The sequence below is a fragment of the Sorex fumeus genome, unplaced genomic scaffold (assembly GCF_029834395.1).
Source record: "Sorex fumeus unplaced genomic scaffold, SorFum_2.1 ptg000058l, whole genome shotgun sequence".
NCBI lineage: Eukaryota > Metazoa > Chordata > Mammalia > Eulipotyphla > Soricidae > Sorex > Sorex fumeus.
In genome coordinates, this window is record NW_026606115.1 from 3,698,289 (window position 1) to 3,716,447 (window position 18,159).

At 37.1% G+C, this 18,159-nt stretch overlaps 1 protein-coding gene across 7 annotated transcripts in view; it reads left to right on the forward strand.

Moving 5' to 3' along the window:
- Positions 1–18,159, forward strand: part of KLHL13 (kelch like family member 13) — a 178,751-nt gene that overhangs the window by 134,051 nt on the left and 26,541 nt on the right. For all 7 annotated transcript variants that reach the window (XM_056125726.1, XM_056125721.1, XM_056125724.1 and 4 more), the window contains 2 exons: positions 15,629–15,761; positions 16,634–16,830. In XM_056125726.1, the coding sequence (XP_055981701.1) occupies positions 15,629–15,761; positions 16,634–16,830 (330 nt within the window). The remainder of the gene's footprint in view (positions 1–15,628; positions 15,762–16,633; positions 16,831–18,159) is intronic.

The window sequence follows — 18,159 nt, forward strand, 5'->3', positions numbered from 1 at the left end:
CTGTACTTCACATTTTCTGTTTGACAAACCTCTGTTTCTTCGTGATGATTCATTTTAAATGATAAGTGGTGGAATGTATTTCCAATTTTGGTCTAAACACCTATGTAATGGGTAATCCTGCTGAGTTATTTAAAGTGTCTTTGCAAAGGTCCATTCCCCTGACTTTAAATGTCTTTTGTAGTTTAAGTTTGTGTGACCCATGCAGCGTTAATGGCTTCTATGCCTCCCTCTTAGGTCTTGTTAGAATCACCAGGAACTGCAAGATCTGATTTGTGGTTTCTGCATGCCTACTGTCTAGTGCTAGTGTACATGGTGAATATTTAATAAATGTTCACCATTATTCTTATTTATTATGAACATTATTATTGCCATTAAAAGAGCTAATACATATAAAGAGCCTAGCCCATTATCTAATTTTGAGGAAGTACTAATACTTTTCACTGTTCTTACTGATACTGCTTGTGTGGAATTTAAATGACAACTATACACTACTTTCCTATATGCTTGCTTAAATGATATTTGAAATGATATTATGAGGTCAAAAAGCAAATATATCTCTACTCTCTAGATTAAGAAACTGAAGTTCAGAAACTTAGAAGTTTCACCCAGATCACTTAGAAAACGTCAAAACTGGGACTTGGGATGTGACTCTGTGGTAGAGCACTTGCCTTGCATGATTGAAATTTTGGGTTTTATTTTTTGCAGCCCAGAGCACTTCCAGGAGAAATACCTTAGCACTGATCTGGAAATGGCTCTGAGTACAGTTAACAGTTGTCCCCGAAACCAAATCCCATAAAAAAAAAAAAACTAGGACTTGAACGTAGCCTTTTGACTGTATATCTCTACTTACATGTCTTCTAATCTGGCATTAAACTGTAACCCAATCTTGTAATGTAAGCCATAATCTTATATAAATTGTTCTCTAATTTTGCCCTAAGCTTTAAAAATATAATACTATAAATAGTAAGTCTTCACATACATATGTATATGTAGGAATAATACTAACAAAGCTAAAAGGTATTTTGCAAGAATTGTTTAGTAAAGATTTTATTCTCAATAGAAGCAGAATTATGCTGAGTAGCTTCCTGGCAGACTGCTTTTCTTTCTCTCCCCTGCCAAATCGGGGTGGGAGGGACACTGAGTAAAGCTGTTAATTGCCAATTGGAAACTTCCTAATAGCACAAAGCTGCCATGACTAGAGTACCATGCTTCTGTTGTTAGCAGTGTATATTTGTTAGAAAACATTTACCTAGATGGAAACAAATTATTTCTTGACAATCATTGGCAATATTTACTCAAACCTTTAAAGCTTGAAAATGCCTCCAATTGGCCTTTTCTTCTGTTAACACTAGAGCCTGCCAGACGGTTCTTCCCATATGTTTTTTGGGCTCTTGAACCCAGTTCCTATGGATGTGTGGGTGCTAAGGTTTTCCCACACCAATTAGCAATTTTTGAACAGCATTAGAGTGTCTGGGAATTTGATTCAATTCTGACACTATATACTCAGAAATAGCATCTGGTCCCACAAATTAAGAGCTTAGTCTCCAAGTTCTTCCCTGGGCTTTGGACTATTCAGATATAAATCTGTTGTGATGATCCCTTTCAGGACCTGGCAAACCTAGATTATTATCTGAGTTTCTGATCAAACTGCTATAATAGCAGAGGGTTGCAGGACATATTCCTCAGGTTTACCTACTATGCTAGAATGACACAAAACACTCCAGAGCCAATTTAGTCACTAAAACACATATTTATTACAAAGGATGCAAAGTTAATAGCGAGATGGAAAAGATGCAGAGTGAGGTATGAGGAAAAGGCTTAACTGTTTTATGCCCTCTCCAGGCATATGATTGTCCTCCACATCTTCAATGTTCACCAACGCACACACTCTTTAAGGATCCTAATAGTTCTTTTTTTAAGGAGGCCTCATTATATAGACATGATTAATTATATCATTGATCACTAGCAACTTAATTTCCTTTCCAGCTCTTTACCATTTCCATGAAATTAGGGTGTAGGACTGAAAGTCCCAACCTCCATCCACATTGATTTCCCTGGCAACCAACACTCATCATGTGTTTTCCAAAAATATCTCCTATAACATAGCAAGAAACACTTTAACCTTCTCAGTGTTTATGAAATCTCAAAGCTTTGGAAGCTCTAGCCAGGAATTGTGAATAAAGATCAGGTGTTTACAAAAAGTAATATATTCTGATAATCTGAATGACCAAATTCAAATACCTCTGTGAAATGAGATTGCACCTATGAGATTGCAGTCTATTAGCTTGGAACTGTAAAATTATATTTTTCATTGACTTTACAAATAACATTAAACAAAAAAATCAAACAAGTATCCCTCCATTATATTTGTTTGATTTTTTTGTCTAATGTTATTTGTAAAAAGTAAAGTAAAGGCCCTCCCGTTGATCATCGATTTGCTCGAGCGGGCCCAGTAACGTCTCCATTGGAGACTTTGTTGTTACTGTGTCTGGCATATCGAATACTCTCGGTAGCTTGCCGGGCTCTCTGAGAGGGGCGAAGGAGTCGAACACGGGTCGGCCATGTTGGCTGCGTGCAAGGCAGACGCCCTACCCGCTGTGCTATCGCTATAATTTTACAGTTCCAAGCTAATAAACTACCTAACAGAGTGTTAAAGGTATGGGTAATCTCAAGAAATAAACTTCTGATGCTTTCCAGTCAACTAGCTTCATGAAATGCCTATCCTAAGGTAATCATTTGCTTGCTTAACGTTTTTATGATCTGTATCCTATTTAAACCTTTATTGTCATAAAATAAACAGTTCTAAAATATACTATTAGCATAAAAGAGGCAATTATTTTATAATGTTTTATTTTATAGGAGATAAAATACTTCTTTATTTTAGTTTTCCTAATTTCAAGAATAGAGAGAAGAGAGCATATAATATTTCTTGGAGATAGATTATTCCATTACTTTCAACTCAGTATATATCTTTAGGATGTAAGTTGAAGAGAGTCCACACATTTTTTGTGGAACCACTTTGAAGTTAGTGGGCTTGACCCCATGAGTGGCTTATGTGAGCAGAAGAAGAGAGTGAAGGTCACCTTCTCCTGATACCCCTTTGCCATCCAAGGAATGGCTGGGAAAGTTAGGACTGAGAAAGTCTGGAAAGTGAGTCCTACGCCTTACCCAGGATTTACAGATTCTTTTTCTTTCTCTCAGAAAGGAATTTCAGGAGTAGAGTAGTAAATACAGATTTTATTTGGAGGTTTATGAAGGGGAAGGAGGGATAGAAAGTGAGAGAGAGAATAATGTGCTCAGGGGAGAACATAGGTTTCTCCAGAGGCAGAGGGAGCCCCTACACATACCCTAGCAATATTCAGGAAAGCATGAAAGTACAATCTCAAGAGGGGAGATGTGGGCCACACATGTTCTTGGCCATATGGGCACAAGCAGCACATGGGCTTGAGCAGCATATGTGCGTGCTTCCTTTGTTCAAGTTGGCTTTTATAGGGTTTCTTCCCAGGTGCCCCACGTGGGGCTTCTAGGTAGGTAAGAGACAGTTGCTAGGATTGTTGCCATGGGGATAGTTGGGAGTGGTCTATGGTCTTCTTTGAAATTCCTTTTCTGGCCTTTTGTTCCTGCTGGCGCTGGGGTCCAGCCTTCTCTGGGTCTGTTGGTGGCACCAGGTGAATGTCTTATCAAGCCTTACAAGCTGGCTGGTCTCTTTGCAGCTTTGGACTAATGGTTTTATTACATTCTAGGAAATTCCATTGTCATGGGCCCTTTCGTGTCTACTTGCCTACATCAACAATAGTACATTTATTGTACTATTACCTTACTCTCTGAATTTTCTTTTTTGTTATTTTGCATTGAAATTATAGAGAATATATAACATGCCAAGTGATGTCAAATAATATGTGATATAAAATTTTAATTTGTAATTGGTTGTACTTAATATATGCTAATGCAGTTTATTACTGTTAATTGATGTTGCATATTTTGCCATGCAACATTGATAAATGATATTGGTTCTAGGACTTTTATTTTAAGATTCTGTATAATTTTCTAGATACTAGTTGTTTCTTTACATAGAGTTTAATTTTTCCTTTCCAATCTTATGCACTCAATTTCTTTTTCTTGCTCTCTTGCACTGGCTAAAAATTCCAAAAGAATATTGAATAGAAATGCTTTAAGTGTACATTCTTGCTTCATTCTGGTTTGTAGAGGATGATATTCTCTTTTTTTCACCATTTACTATAAATTTGAGGACATTCTTTTTTGTTCCTAGTTTCCTCTTTTTGTTTTGTTCTGTTTGTTTGCTTTAGGGCCAACCCCAGCGGTATGCAAGGCTTACTCCTGGCTCTGTGCTCAGGGATCACTTCTGGCAAGGATTAAGGGACCAAATGGGATGCTGAGAAGTGAACCTGGGTCAGCTGTGTGCAAGACAAGCGCCCTACCTGCTGTACTAACACTCCATCCCATTTCTAGTTTTCTAAGAGTTGTTTTCTTTTTGTTTGTTTGTTTTGATTTTAAATCAGAAATACTATTTGGAGCTAGGGATGTGGCTCAGTGGTAAAGCACTTGTCATGCATATCTGAAAGAAAGAAGAAACTAAGAAATCATGCTGGGTTTTTTCAGATGCTTTTTCAAATTCAACTGTTGGGATCATCTTACCTTTTTTCATTTTTTAGTATCTTTATATTTTGAATTATATTGATTGATTTTTTAAAATAATAAAGTAACTATGCATTGCATAGTCTTGATGTTGTATTCCTTTTATGCCATGTTATATTAGATCTTCTAGAAATTTGGGAATATTTGCTTCTATATCGTGAGAGATTTGGGTCTTAGTTTTATTATCTTTTTGATTTTTGGTATTAGGAAAATACTGGCTTTGTAAATGAGTTGGGATGTTTTCCCTCTGAATTTTCTATATGTGTTTGTGTAGACTTGGTGTTGTTTCTTTCTTAAATATTTTATAGAATTTGCCATTGAAAATTCAATTTTATGGGAGACATAGACATTCAGATAAATATTTTTCCTTGAGTAATTTTAGTTGCTATGTCTTTCAGATAATTTGTTTCAACTGAGATTTCAAATTTTTTAGTATGTAGTTGCTCATTTTTTGTAGTTACTCATATTTCCTTGTTATCTTTTTGTATGGATAAATGCTCTAGTGAAATTAATTCTATCAATCCCAGTATTGGTAATTTGTATGGTCTTTCTTTTTCCCTTAGTTGTCTGGATAGAGTTTTATCAGATGTACAGAAGTTCTCAAATAACCAGCTGCTTTAGTTTTGTAACTTCATTGATCCTGCTCTACCATACATGTTCCAGCACTAATCCCTTTTCCTGGTGCAGTTTGAGAAAGGTATTCTCAGGAACTATCAAAAATTCTTTTAAAGAGGAAGATTTCTCTTTCCTCAGAGTTTGAGGTATCAACTGTTTTCACCAACACTGTCTTGAAATTGCCTGAATAGAACCAAAGGACTCAGCCTGGATTTTCCCAATATGGCAGTGTAGAGAATAATCTGATAAAATTTTCAGAAAAATGAACATTAGGGAAATATGGAAAATAAGGTTAACAGTTGAGTTGCAGCCAGTGTGGAAAGGGTTATATTGTTATATGTAATAGAAAGTCATTGAAATTTTTTAATTACAGGCAGTGTCATGTAATGAGAACAAAGTTTAGTTAATATTTATGTAAACTTATATATAATCTATGCATCGCTTTTACCTTAAATATGCATCTGAAACTTTTCTGTTCTCTGAATTAACTGAAGAAAAGTCTCAATAAAGCATGAGCATGGGATTGTTTTGATCAAATCCATTATATTTATTTAAAGGCTGAATAGCTATCTCTTCTTTAGTTACTTAACATTTATTCATAAAATATTTTCTATTAATAATTTTTATTGCTTTTCTTAGGATATATTTTCTTTTGCACCATTTCCTTTTGGAAATTACACTGATCAAAACTAAATTATGCATTGTTTCAGATGTAAAATTTAGTGGAAAGATTTACTTGACAGATTGCTTCATAGTACTTGAAAGCATCAATCTAGCTTCTTTTACAAGGACATTTCATTTCATTTGAAAGCTATTGACATCCAACCTCCTTTAGGTCTAAATTATTTGTAGCTCATCTGGCTGCTATATTATAGTTATATAATGTCAACACACGTCCTCTTCTATTTTTAAAATGACCATTTAAAACTGCATCAAACTCACTTAAAATGTTTTAGTTCTTTAGGGTATTATAATTGTACCTTCCTCTAATAGTATTTGAAGTTTTAATCATTGAGTATGTTTAAAATAGATAAGAGAAGCTTTTTAAAAATGTGTATTTCCCTCCTTCCCCAAAAGGAATGTGAAGAATTTTTTAAAGGATGTATTAAGATTTATAGGCAAGAGAAAGGGAAATATTAAAGAAATTGAGAACAGGAGCTGGAGAGACAGTACAGAGGTTATGGAGCTTGCCTTGTATGCAACCAAACCAGTTTCCATCCCCAAACCCACTATGGTTCCCCAAGCACCACCAGGACTAATTCCTGAGTGCAGAGCCAGGAATAAGCTCTGGGCATCATCAGTTGTTGCCGCCAAACCAACAGCTATCCCCAAACCCTAGCATGGAGCCACGCATAGCCCTAAGCACATCTGGACCTGACAACCCAAATCCAGAAAAAAATAAAAATAATAGAAACAGTTTTAAGAACACTCTAAAAGGTTCACTGGAAACTTTTGAGCAATTTTATATATGACTGAACTATATGGACATATAGTATCATTTGAAAATATTAAGGTTAACAGAAATTTGATGGAAATAATTAAAAGTTTGATGAAAGAAAATTATTTTTAATAAAGCACACATTTTAGTTATGCAGGCTTATATTTGAGAGTTTTTTCCTAAGTTAAATAGGAAAATTTTACGAGTTTAACAAAATTATAGAGAATTAAATGATAGCTCAGTGATGAAGCACACATTTTGCATGTATGAAGCCCTGGATTCAATTCCTGGCACCACACATAAAAGATGCTAAGGAGACTTATAAGATTTAGTAGCGAGGCTGGAACGATAATACAGAAAGTAGGGCATTTACCTTGTACGTGGTGGACCTGGGTTCGATCTCGACCATTCCATGTGGTCCCCTGAGCACCACTAGGAGTAATTCCTGAGTGCAGAGCCAGGAGTAATCCCTGAGCATACTAGGTGTGACACAAAAATAGGGAAAAAAAAAAGATTAGCTAGCAAAAAGTAGATATCCTGAAGAAAGATGAGAATTGCAGAAAATGTGGATAGTGAACCTCCCTTTCCTTCTAATGTTCCCCTCTTCCCTTCTCTGCTCTTGTTTTGGAGGTGGGGGAGAGTCACACACACTTGGGTGTGATTTGCAGGAGATCCCAAAGAGCAGTGTCACTTGACTTGCACTCTACATGTGGAGAGGTGGCAGTGATTGAACACTTGGCCCCATGTTTACAAGGCAGTTAGTCTGTTGCTCAGCCACAGAACTACATCGATTACCTCTCCCTCCATTTCCTTGTTAGTGTGTGTATTCTCTTATTTTGTGTAAGAGATTATATTATAGAAAGACCTTTAGTTTTTCTCTTTACACAAAGCTGGGATATCTAGATAATAACATGCAAGCAAGGTTTTTAGAATCTGCATGAAAACAATCTTAATTTACAGGTCTTATTTGGATAAAGATGACAATAATCAGGAGCAAAAAGAGCAAATATGGCATTGCATAATGGGATTATTCCTCTGTCTATGAAAATAAAGGCTGTGAAATATATATGAAGGGAAACTGGTTTACATGTAGTAGAAGTATGTGCAAAATCTCACAAAAGTATACATGGAAAATATTCCAGATGTGATAAAAATGATCTGGAGGGCTGGAGCAATAGCACAGCAGATAAAACGTTTGCCTTGGTCGCGGCCAATAGGGTTCAATTCCCAACATCCCATATGGTCTCCTGAACACCGCCAGGAGTAATTCCTGAGTGCATGAGCCAGGAGTAACCCCTGTGTATTGCCAGGTGTGACCCAAAAAAAGCAAAAAAAAAAAGATCTAGGGGTTTTGGCTTCCTTTTCTCAGGAATGCTAGATTATTCTGAGAAATGTTAGCTAATTTTTTAAGTATACTCTAAAGGTAAGCAAAATGTGAAAGGAAGCAAAAACATTTGTAAAGAGAGTAAGAGCACCTGAGTTAAGCTGTCCAGATTTGGAACTTTACGTATATATCTTCACAAGGAGATATAAAGGCTTTTGGTTTTGTTTTGGCTTTGGCTCACAGCCTGAAGTGTTCAGGAACTTGCTCATGTTACTCCTGGTGGTGTTTGGGGACCATGCCATGCAGGGGTTAGAACGTGAGTCTCCTGCATGCAAAGTATGCACTCCAACTCTTTGAATCATATCTTTTTTCAAAGGGAAAAATAGGAATCACAAATGCCAAGATTAAGGCTAACTGACATTTATTTAATCCCCAGTATAAAATATTTATAGAAAAAAATAAAGATAGATAAGGTATGAGGTGCTAACAAATGAGCCATGAAAAACATTTTTCAGAGGAAGAAAATGACTGATTGGATACAATCATTGCTTTAATGGAATAAGCCATAATTACCTTCCAAAAAAGATCTATGTGTACCTTAGAGGATTACAAAATCATCTGATAAAGTGACACTCTCCTAAGTCTCATCTCACTGGTATCTTCACATCTTTTTGCCAGTTTCCAAGATATGATGTTTCCCAAGAAAACTTGGTAACCATTAATTTACCAGTAGCTTTTTTAAAATAAAGGACCCAAGAGATAACTCAAAGGACGGAGAACATGCTTTATATGAGGGAGTCCTGGTTTAATCCCCATACTTCATGAATCCCAAGTACTGTGAGAGGGATCCCCGAGCACCAATGTTGGAGTCAAGCACTGTGAGGTGTGGCCCCCTAACCAGGAAATAAAAAATAAATAAAAATGAAAACTTCAAGCACAAATTCATTGAACCAACAATTCCACTCCTAAAAATATCTTTCTCGTATCTACGTACAAAAGTAACTGTACAAGAAGTTTCTTGTAGCATTGCTCATAATGGCAAAATGAGAGATGACCTAAAGATTCATCTAGAGAGGAAGAGATGATTTATTTATGGTTTACCATCACAGTGGGCTACTATGGATCTTCTGAAGAGCGAAGTAAATCCGTGTGTACCAAGAAATATTTTGTGTAAGGAGATTTTTAAAATACATTAGGGACCAGTAAGATGATATAAACAGTTTGAGTACATGCTTTGCATGTAGGAGCCCTGGGTTGGATCTCGGCATTATATGGCTCCCCCATCCATTTAAAAATTGCCGGAAGTGACCCCTCATCTACATTTGAAAGGCAACAACCTTAAAACAATGCAATTAAAACTGCAACGGTAACTTTTGCAAAGGGCATGGGGGGAGCTAGGGAGATCTTGAGTAAGTAGGGTGCTTGCAAGTAGGGTGCTTTCCTTGCTTGACCCAGATTTGATCCTTGGCACCTGATGTTTCCCCAAGCACCGCCAGGAGAGTTCCTTGAGTGCAGAGCCAGGAGGAAGTCCTGAGCACTGCTGAATGTGGCTCCAAAATTTAAAAAAAGAAATAAAAAGAACTTCATGGGAATGGAGTGATAGCACAGCAGGTTGGGTGTTTGCCTTGCACGCGGCTGACCCGGGTTCTATTCCCAGCATCCCATATGTCCTCTGAGAACTGCCAGGAGTAATTCCTAGAGTATGAACCAGAAGTAACCCCTGTGCAAAAAGAAAAAAAAACAAAAAACTTAATATGTGAAAATTTAAAAGCCATTGATTGACCTCTCATGAGAATATTCCATTAAAATTCACTTCTTTTTTTTTTTGCGTCACACCCGGCAATGCACAGAGGTTACTCCTGGCTCTGCACTCAGGAAATACTCCTGGTGGTGCTCAGGGGACCATATGGGATGCTGGGAATCGAACCCAGGTCAACCACGTGCAAGGCAAACACCCTACCCTCTGTGCTATTGCTCCAGCCCCTAAAATTCACTTCTCAGGGCTGTGGAGGTAAGATAGCTCAAAGAATTGGAGTCCATTATACAAAATACTGGTTAAACTCCACAAGAAGAAAACATCCAACCCCATCCAAAAATGGGGCAATGAAATGAACAGAAACTTTCTCAAAGAAGAAATCCGAATGGCAAAAAAGCACATGAGAAAATGCGCTACATCCTTAATCATCAGGGAGATGCAGATCAAAACCACAATGAGATACCATCTCACACCTCAGAGACTGGCCCACATTCAAAAGAACAAAAGCAACCGATGCTGGCGTGGATGTGGCGAGAAAGGGACACTCCTTCACTGTTGGTGGGGATGTCCACTGGTTCAGCCCTTCTGGAAAACAGTATGGACGATTCTCAAAAAATTAGAAATTGAGCTCCCATTTGACCCAGCAATACCACTCCTGGGAATATATCCCAGAGAGGCAAAAATGTATAGTCGAAGTGACATCTGCACTTGTTTGTTCATTGCAGCACTCTTTACAATAGCCAGAAACTGGAAGAAACCTGAATGCCCAAGAATAGATGACTGGTTAAAGAAACTTTGGTACATCTACACAATGGAGTACTATGTAACTGTTAGAAAAGATGAAGTCATGAAATTTACATACAAGTGGTACAATATGGAAAGTATCATGCCAAGCGAAATGAGTCAGAAAGAGAGGGATAGACATAGAAAGATTGCATTCATCTGGGGGATATAAAGTAACAAAGTATGAGATTAATACCCAAGAATAGCTGAGATCAGCACCAGGAGGATTACTCTATAACTTGGAGGCCAGCCGGGTATCCTAGAGGAAAGGGCAGCTCAGATAGTGAAGGGAGCACCAAATAAAGGATGTTTGGAGGATCCTCCCAGGAGGGGAGATGCATGTCGAAAGTAGACTATGGACTGAACATGTTTGCCACTCAATGCCTCTTTTGCAGACCACAACACCCAAAAGGAGAGAGAGAACACAGGGGATTGCCCTGCCACAGAGACAGGGGGGATGGGGGGATGGGGGTGGGGGGATATTATCCATGGTGGTGGAAAATGGGCACTGGTGGAGGGATGGGTATCTGCTCATTGTATAATCGAAACCCAAGCACAAAAAATTGTAAATCTACAACTGTAAAAAAAAATAATAAAAAAAATAAAGGGGAAAAAAAAAGAATTGGAGTCCATGCTTTGAATGCAAACGGCTCATGTTTAATAACCACAACATTGGCTCATAGGGACCCCTAGCATCTAGCTGGGAGTAACACTTGAACACTGGGCACAACACAATAAATAACTGGCATCCCTTTTTGCCTCTACCTTTCTACATAACAGGGAAATATTATTTAGCAGTAAGAAATGGAAAACAGCAAGGGTGGGTAGCACATAATGTTTACGTTTAGAAATGAACAGGAACATTTGCTAAAGATTTTATGTTTGTGAACAGAACATATGTCAGACTCTGTTGGAGAGAAACGGTGATACAAAAACCTATTCTAAAGTATACGTATAATGTAAAAATATTTTTAGGATAAAAATATCGATATTTCCAACACGAAAGTGGCTGGATCACATTTTCTCTTTGAAGTTCCAATTCTGTAGATTCAAGTGTTTGCTTTAAAAAAAATTTAAAAATTATGATGATATGTTTAAACTAAGATTCATATTATGCATATGTTTAAAATCAGTATTTCTAAAACTTCATTCTTTAGTATTTCTTGCATCTTGCTTTTTAAAGCCATGAAATAAAATTTGAAATAAGTTTTACTTGAATTCATTAAAATATGAAAAAATAATCCTTGCCATCACTTCTTGCTGTAGTACATTATTATATGACATTTTATTAGAAAATAATTTGTATGTGTGTCTTCAAAATTTTTCTAATAGAACAGTTCCATTTCTTTTTTTAAAAAAATTCTTTTATTGAATCACTGTCACATACAGTTACAAAGTTTTCATGTTTGAGTTTCAGTCATACAATGATCGAATACCCATCCCTCCACCAGTGCACATTTTCCACCAGTTTCCCCAGTATCCCCCTCCCATCCCAACCCTCACCCTGCTTCTATGGCATACTCTCCCCCATACTCTCTCTCTACTTTTAGCCATTATGGTTTTCAATACAGATACTGAGAGGCTATCATATTTGGTCCTTTATCTACTTTCAGCACACGTCTCCCATCCCGAAGGACCCCTCCAACCATCATTGACTTAGTGATCCCTTCTCTATTCCAGCTCTCTTCTCCCCAGCTCATGAGGCAGGCTTCCAACCATGGAGCAATATTCCTGGCCCTTGTGTCTACTGTCCTTGGGTGTCAGTCTCATCTTATGTTATTTTATATTCCACAAATGAGTGCAGTCATTCTATGTCTGTCCCTTTCTGACTCATTTCACTTAGCATGATACTCTCCATGACTATCCACTTATAAGCAAATTCTGTGGCTTCGTCTTTCCTAACAGCTGCAAAGTATTCCACTGTGTAGATATACCAAAGTTTCTCTAACCAGTCATCAGTTCCCGGGCGCTAGGGTTGTTTCCAGATTCTGGCTATTGTGAACAATGCTGCAATGAACATATAGGTGCAGATGTCATTTCTCCTATGCTTTTTGAACCCTCGGTATATAGTCCCAGAAGTGGTATTGCTGGGTCATATGGATTCTCAATTTCTAGTTTTTTGAGGAATTCCCATATTGTTTCCAAAAAGGATGGACCAGTTGGCATTCCTACCAACAATGAAAGAGAGTTCCTTTCTCCCCACATCCACGCCAGCACTGATTGTTCTTGCTCTTTTGGATGTGTGCCAGTCTCTGTGGTGTGAGATGCTATCTCATTGCTGTTTTGATTGGCATCTCCCTGATAATCATTAACGATGTAGAGCATTTTTTCTTGTACCTTTTGGTCATTTGTATTTCTTTTTTGAGGAATCTTATGTTCATTTCTTCTCCCCATTTTTTGATGGGGTTGGAGGTTTTTTCTTGAACAATTCTACTAGTGCCTTGTATATCCTGGATATTAACCCTTATCAGATGGGTATTGGGTAAATATTCTTTCCCATTCCATGGGCTCTCTCTGTATTTTGTCACTGTTTCTTTTGAGGTGCAGTAGCTTCTTAGTTTAATGTCCCATTTGTTTATGTTTGTTTCCACTTTGTTGATCTATAATAGTCTTATAAGTGTTTCATTCTCCCAAGAGTAAACAAGAGGAACTACTACCTATTTTGTCACTGGATGGGATCTTCAAGGGGGTGGATAAAAGAGCTATCCGAGTTCCAAAAAGATATAATACAGAGGTTAAGGCGCTTACCTTGAATTCAGTCCATCATCGTTGGATTCCTGGAACCACCTTGAGCAGTACTAAAAGTCTCACCTAAGTGACAGAATAGACCTAGAGCAATGCTGGATATGGGCCAAAAGACAAACAAACAATTTTTTAAAATACCTAATCAATTAGGTTTTCTTCTCATCAGAACTCTGTTCCTCCTCTGGACTGGAAATCTGCTAGCCTATTAATTGTCCACTAAGCAAGTAGCAATGCACTCTCGCACTGTCGCAGCACTGTTGTCTCGTTGTTTATTGATTTGCTCGAGCAGGCACCAGTAACGTCTCCATTGTGAGATTTGTTGTTACTGTTTTTGGCATATCAAATATGCCACGGGGAGCTTGCCATGCTCTGCCGTGCAAGTTCAAGGGTGTATATACTAAGTTAAATCATTCCAATTTATTTGGAATGTGCTTATGTATGTGATTCCGTAATTTTAGTTTCACATGTTTCTCTAAGATCGTTTATTACCCACAAAATGCAGCGATATAACACTCCCCAATAATTGTACACAGCATGATGAGCTTTAGGTATTTGAGGATAATTATGTCTCACTGCAGTTCCCCGAACTCTTTTTCCCTAAAATAATTAAATCCTAAACTTGAAACTTTGAAGATAATTAGTCAAGAATTGTATCAAATATCAGAACGTCTAAGACACTACCTAAATAAATATTAGAGATGTGCAATCTACTTGGTACTGATACAGCTGATGCTGGAGCAGTGGCAGCCGGTCTCTGTGTTCGTTGTGATTCCCAGGTTCTTCAATTTTCAAGAATGAAAATATTGAATAATAATGATGCTCAGACTCAGAGGTGAAAAGTAGAAAATTCTATTGGAAAGTAGAAGAGAAAAGAAAAGGAGCTCCCCCAAGTGGGGAGGAACTTAGTATAGGACTAAGTTAACTATGGCTCTTTTTATGGGATTTTTATAAGATAACAGGGTCTTTGTGTTACTGGGAATACAGGGAAGTTAAAGATAAGGGTTTTTATGTAGACATCCCCCACTTTTATTTATTTTTTTGCTTTGCTCTTTGGATCACCCTGTGATGCTCAGGGTTACTACTGGCTCTGCACTCAGGAATTACTCCAGGCATTGCTCGGGAGACCACATGGAATGCTGGGAACTGAACCCAGATTGGCTGCATATCAAGACAAATGCCCTTCCCGCTGTATTATCATTCAGGCCCCTCCAGTAGACCCTTTCAAAAGAAGTTTGGCCTCTTGGCCAATTTACAGAGGATACAGTGTTACAGAGGATGCAAGTATCTAACAGATCCTTGTCTGACCTTAGGTATTTCCCATTATCTTAGCCTCCCTATGAGCCTAAGATCTGGGGAAGAATTTTATGATTGACAATTGTTAACTCCCTGTTTATCAGAAATAGCCCAGGAATTTGCAGGAAGCCAAAAAAAGGGGGGACTGCTAAAACAGCTGGCAAGATTAAACTGAGGCCTCCTCTTTCAGTATGGGCCTGGGATGTGACTCAGTGATAGAACATTGACTGGCCTTCTACGTATGAGGCCTTGGGTTTGAGCCCTAATACCACATGTTCCCCCAAAATTGAGCAGGGAGTATTTCTTGAGCATCACTTTATGTGTTCCCCAAACCAACCAAAGATACCAATGTACTTGGGAGAAGGGAGTTTGTATCTTGTGTTTAATACATACAGCTCTACCTTTATTTCCTCAAAACCCAAATCAAGATAACTTAGTAAAGCAGTACAAAAGAACCATTGATATATTATTATGGTATTATGGGAAGGATAAAAGGAAGGTTGCTATAACTCCCTAATTGTATATTGTAATTGTTTTTTTCAAAATCAGGTAGAAACTGATGGTGGCACAGATAAGTAAATGTATATGCTAAATTAGTCTTTTTGTTTGTTTGTTTGCTTTGGGGTCCCACACCCAGAAATGCTTAGGGATGACTCCTAATTCTGAGCTCAGAGATCACTCCTGGCAGGGCTCCAGGGACCTTGTGAGTTGCCAGGGATAGAACCCGGATCCAGATTGGCTGAATGTAAGGCAAACGCCCTACCCTCTGTACTATCACTCTGGCTTAGAATCTAAATTAGTTTTAACATAACCATTAGTCTTAACATGACCTTTTTCTAGTGAATTAAGTATATATGGTTACATAGCAAGGTCCTTGTTGATTATTTCTCTTTCCTAAATAATTGTTCTATGGACTAGCTATTTAGCACACACCTGTATATGTAACCAGAATTTGGAGAACCCAGCATTTATATGCTCACTTTCTCTTTCTTAGTGACTTTGCTTATGTTCTCAATAGGGCTTTGACCAGCTTCGACTTGAAGGATTGCTTTGTGATGTGACCCTGATGCCAGGTGACACAGATGATGCTTTCCCTGTGCATAGAGTCATGATGGCATCTGCTAGTGATTACTTCAAGGCCATGTTCACAGGTACGTGGTCTTTGAAACTGCATCCCATCCATGTTACCACAATGTGGAAAATGTGTTCATGTCTTTCAGTTTCAAAGGTAGAATTTGGCTCTTTCTTTCATTATTGAAAAATCCTTTGCAATCATGCTGATGTGTATGATCTTGATATACTTAGTTAACACACCTTACCACCATCAAAGTGCCCAAGACTCCTGCACCCCTATCTGTATATCACTTCTAGTCCAATCCCACTTTCTTCGTAATCTCAGTTTTGAAATCAAAGACCAAGTGTTTGTTAATAGTCAGTACTCTATGTGTCCTTGCTTTGTTTCTTTACGTACCACAAATAAGTGTTTGTCCTTTCCCTGACTTATTTCTACCCGCCAATCCAAACCAAGTTGCAGTGAACTGCAAGATGCCATTTTTTCTTTGGGCTGCATAATATAGAATTCAATTCTTTTGTTCTATGTCTTTACCAAAAAAAAAAATTCTAGAGGAATATACGCTGGGTGGTGCTTTTAATTTGAGAAATGGTTGTACCTTTTTCATACATCAGTCCACCTTTATTACACAAGTTTTTTTTTCCAGATAATCTGAATAGGCCATTAGAGACTCTGTGTTCCATTTATATATTAATCTGTTATCTAGCAAAAGATATGAAGTGACAGGAGAACATTCTGGAAGCACTTGAATTATATACATTCTCCATTAGTATTTAGAACTTCCCTTTTTAAATGCTCTCACATAACTGTAAATTATGCAGAAGTCTCACTGACATGAATGCTTACACAGAATAAAACTCTTCCTTTTATTGTCTCTAATTAGCAGCAGATCTGAGCTTGACCTTAATTAAATTATCCACCTTCGTTTAATTGAATGTCTTTTTCTTTAAGGTGGAATGAAAGAACAAGATTTAATGTGCATTAAGCTTCATGGCGTGAGCAAAGTCGGTTTAAGGAAAATCATTGATTTCATTTACACTGCGAAGCTTTCTCTTAATATGGATACACTTCAAGACACACTGGAAGCTGCCAGTTTCCTGCAGATTCTGCCTGTTTTGGACTTCTGCAAAGTATTTCTTATATCTGGGGTAAGATTTGTTCAAATCTTTAAGCTTTTTAACAGTCACTTAGCTCCTGTAGATGGCATCTTATTGTAGTTTGATGTTCTTTTTTTTTTGACGTGTGAGGTAGGAAAGAAATTGGATCACCCTGACAGTGTTCAGGGGCTACTCTATCATCAGTGCTTGGAGGTCACTCCCAGTGGTGCTCAGGAGACCATATGGTTCTGGGAATCAAATCCTGTATTCCTGCATGCAAAGCATGTGTACAGCCCACTGACCTATCTTTCTGGCCCGTTTGAGTTTTTTTTAGTTTTATTTTATGAAACTATACATTGCAAAAAAATATTGTCAAGATTTCCCATTTCATATGCCTTGCTTTTATGATTAAAAATTACAGTAATAAAATCATTTATATTTTCTAATGTATTAATGAATAATGTACTTTCTATCATTGTTTTAATTCACATCATTTTATTACTTTTTATATTATTGGTTTTATATATAATTATCTATATCATTTATATTATATTATCATTAATATATAAATGATTATATTATTGCTGCTAGGCCATTAAAAATTGCATTTACTAAACATGGAGTCCTATCTTCAAAACCTTATGTTTCAAGGGAATGTGTCATTCATCTTTTATTAATAAGCTATTCCTTATCTTTTAAAGCCAGCCAACAACTAATTTAGCAGGACTATTGAAAGTATATTTTGTTTGCTTCCTTCTATTTTACAGTACTTAAATCACTTTCTCACAGTTATTTATAAATGTTAAGCTGACTCCTAATTTTATTCAATTAATTTAATTTTAGAGTTTGAGCTCTCCCAATGAGTTACATTCTTAGACTCCTGCTCGTAATTTTAAAGATTTTATGGCAATGTGGTACTGATTTGTATTGTGATCCTCTTCCCTCCTTTTTTATGGAATTAATGTTAGTTTAAAATACTTCCTATATTTTATGGGTACAGTTTCACACATCTTTAAAATTGTCTTCTAGTGGACAAGTAGCCCAAATAAAGTTATTCAATTTCCCATGATACTGTCTATCACCATTACTAAACCTTTATATCAATTTAATCACACAAGACCCTTCCCTCTCAACAGCTAGGATCATCATTGTTCTAGTTTTGTGCCATTGTCATCATACAGTTATTCAATTTCAAGGAAAAATTAATTGTATGGAATTCAGTTTTTAAAATGTCTTAAATCCAATATTTAATGTAATAATAGTATTTAATGTTCTCATTTATAAACCCTAAACATGATTTTACACTGGTCTTAGTAACACATGGTCCTCCTGAGCCAGTATCAAGATTTCTTTGGAACTAGTTACCAATAAGAGACGTTG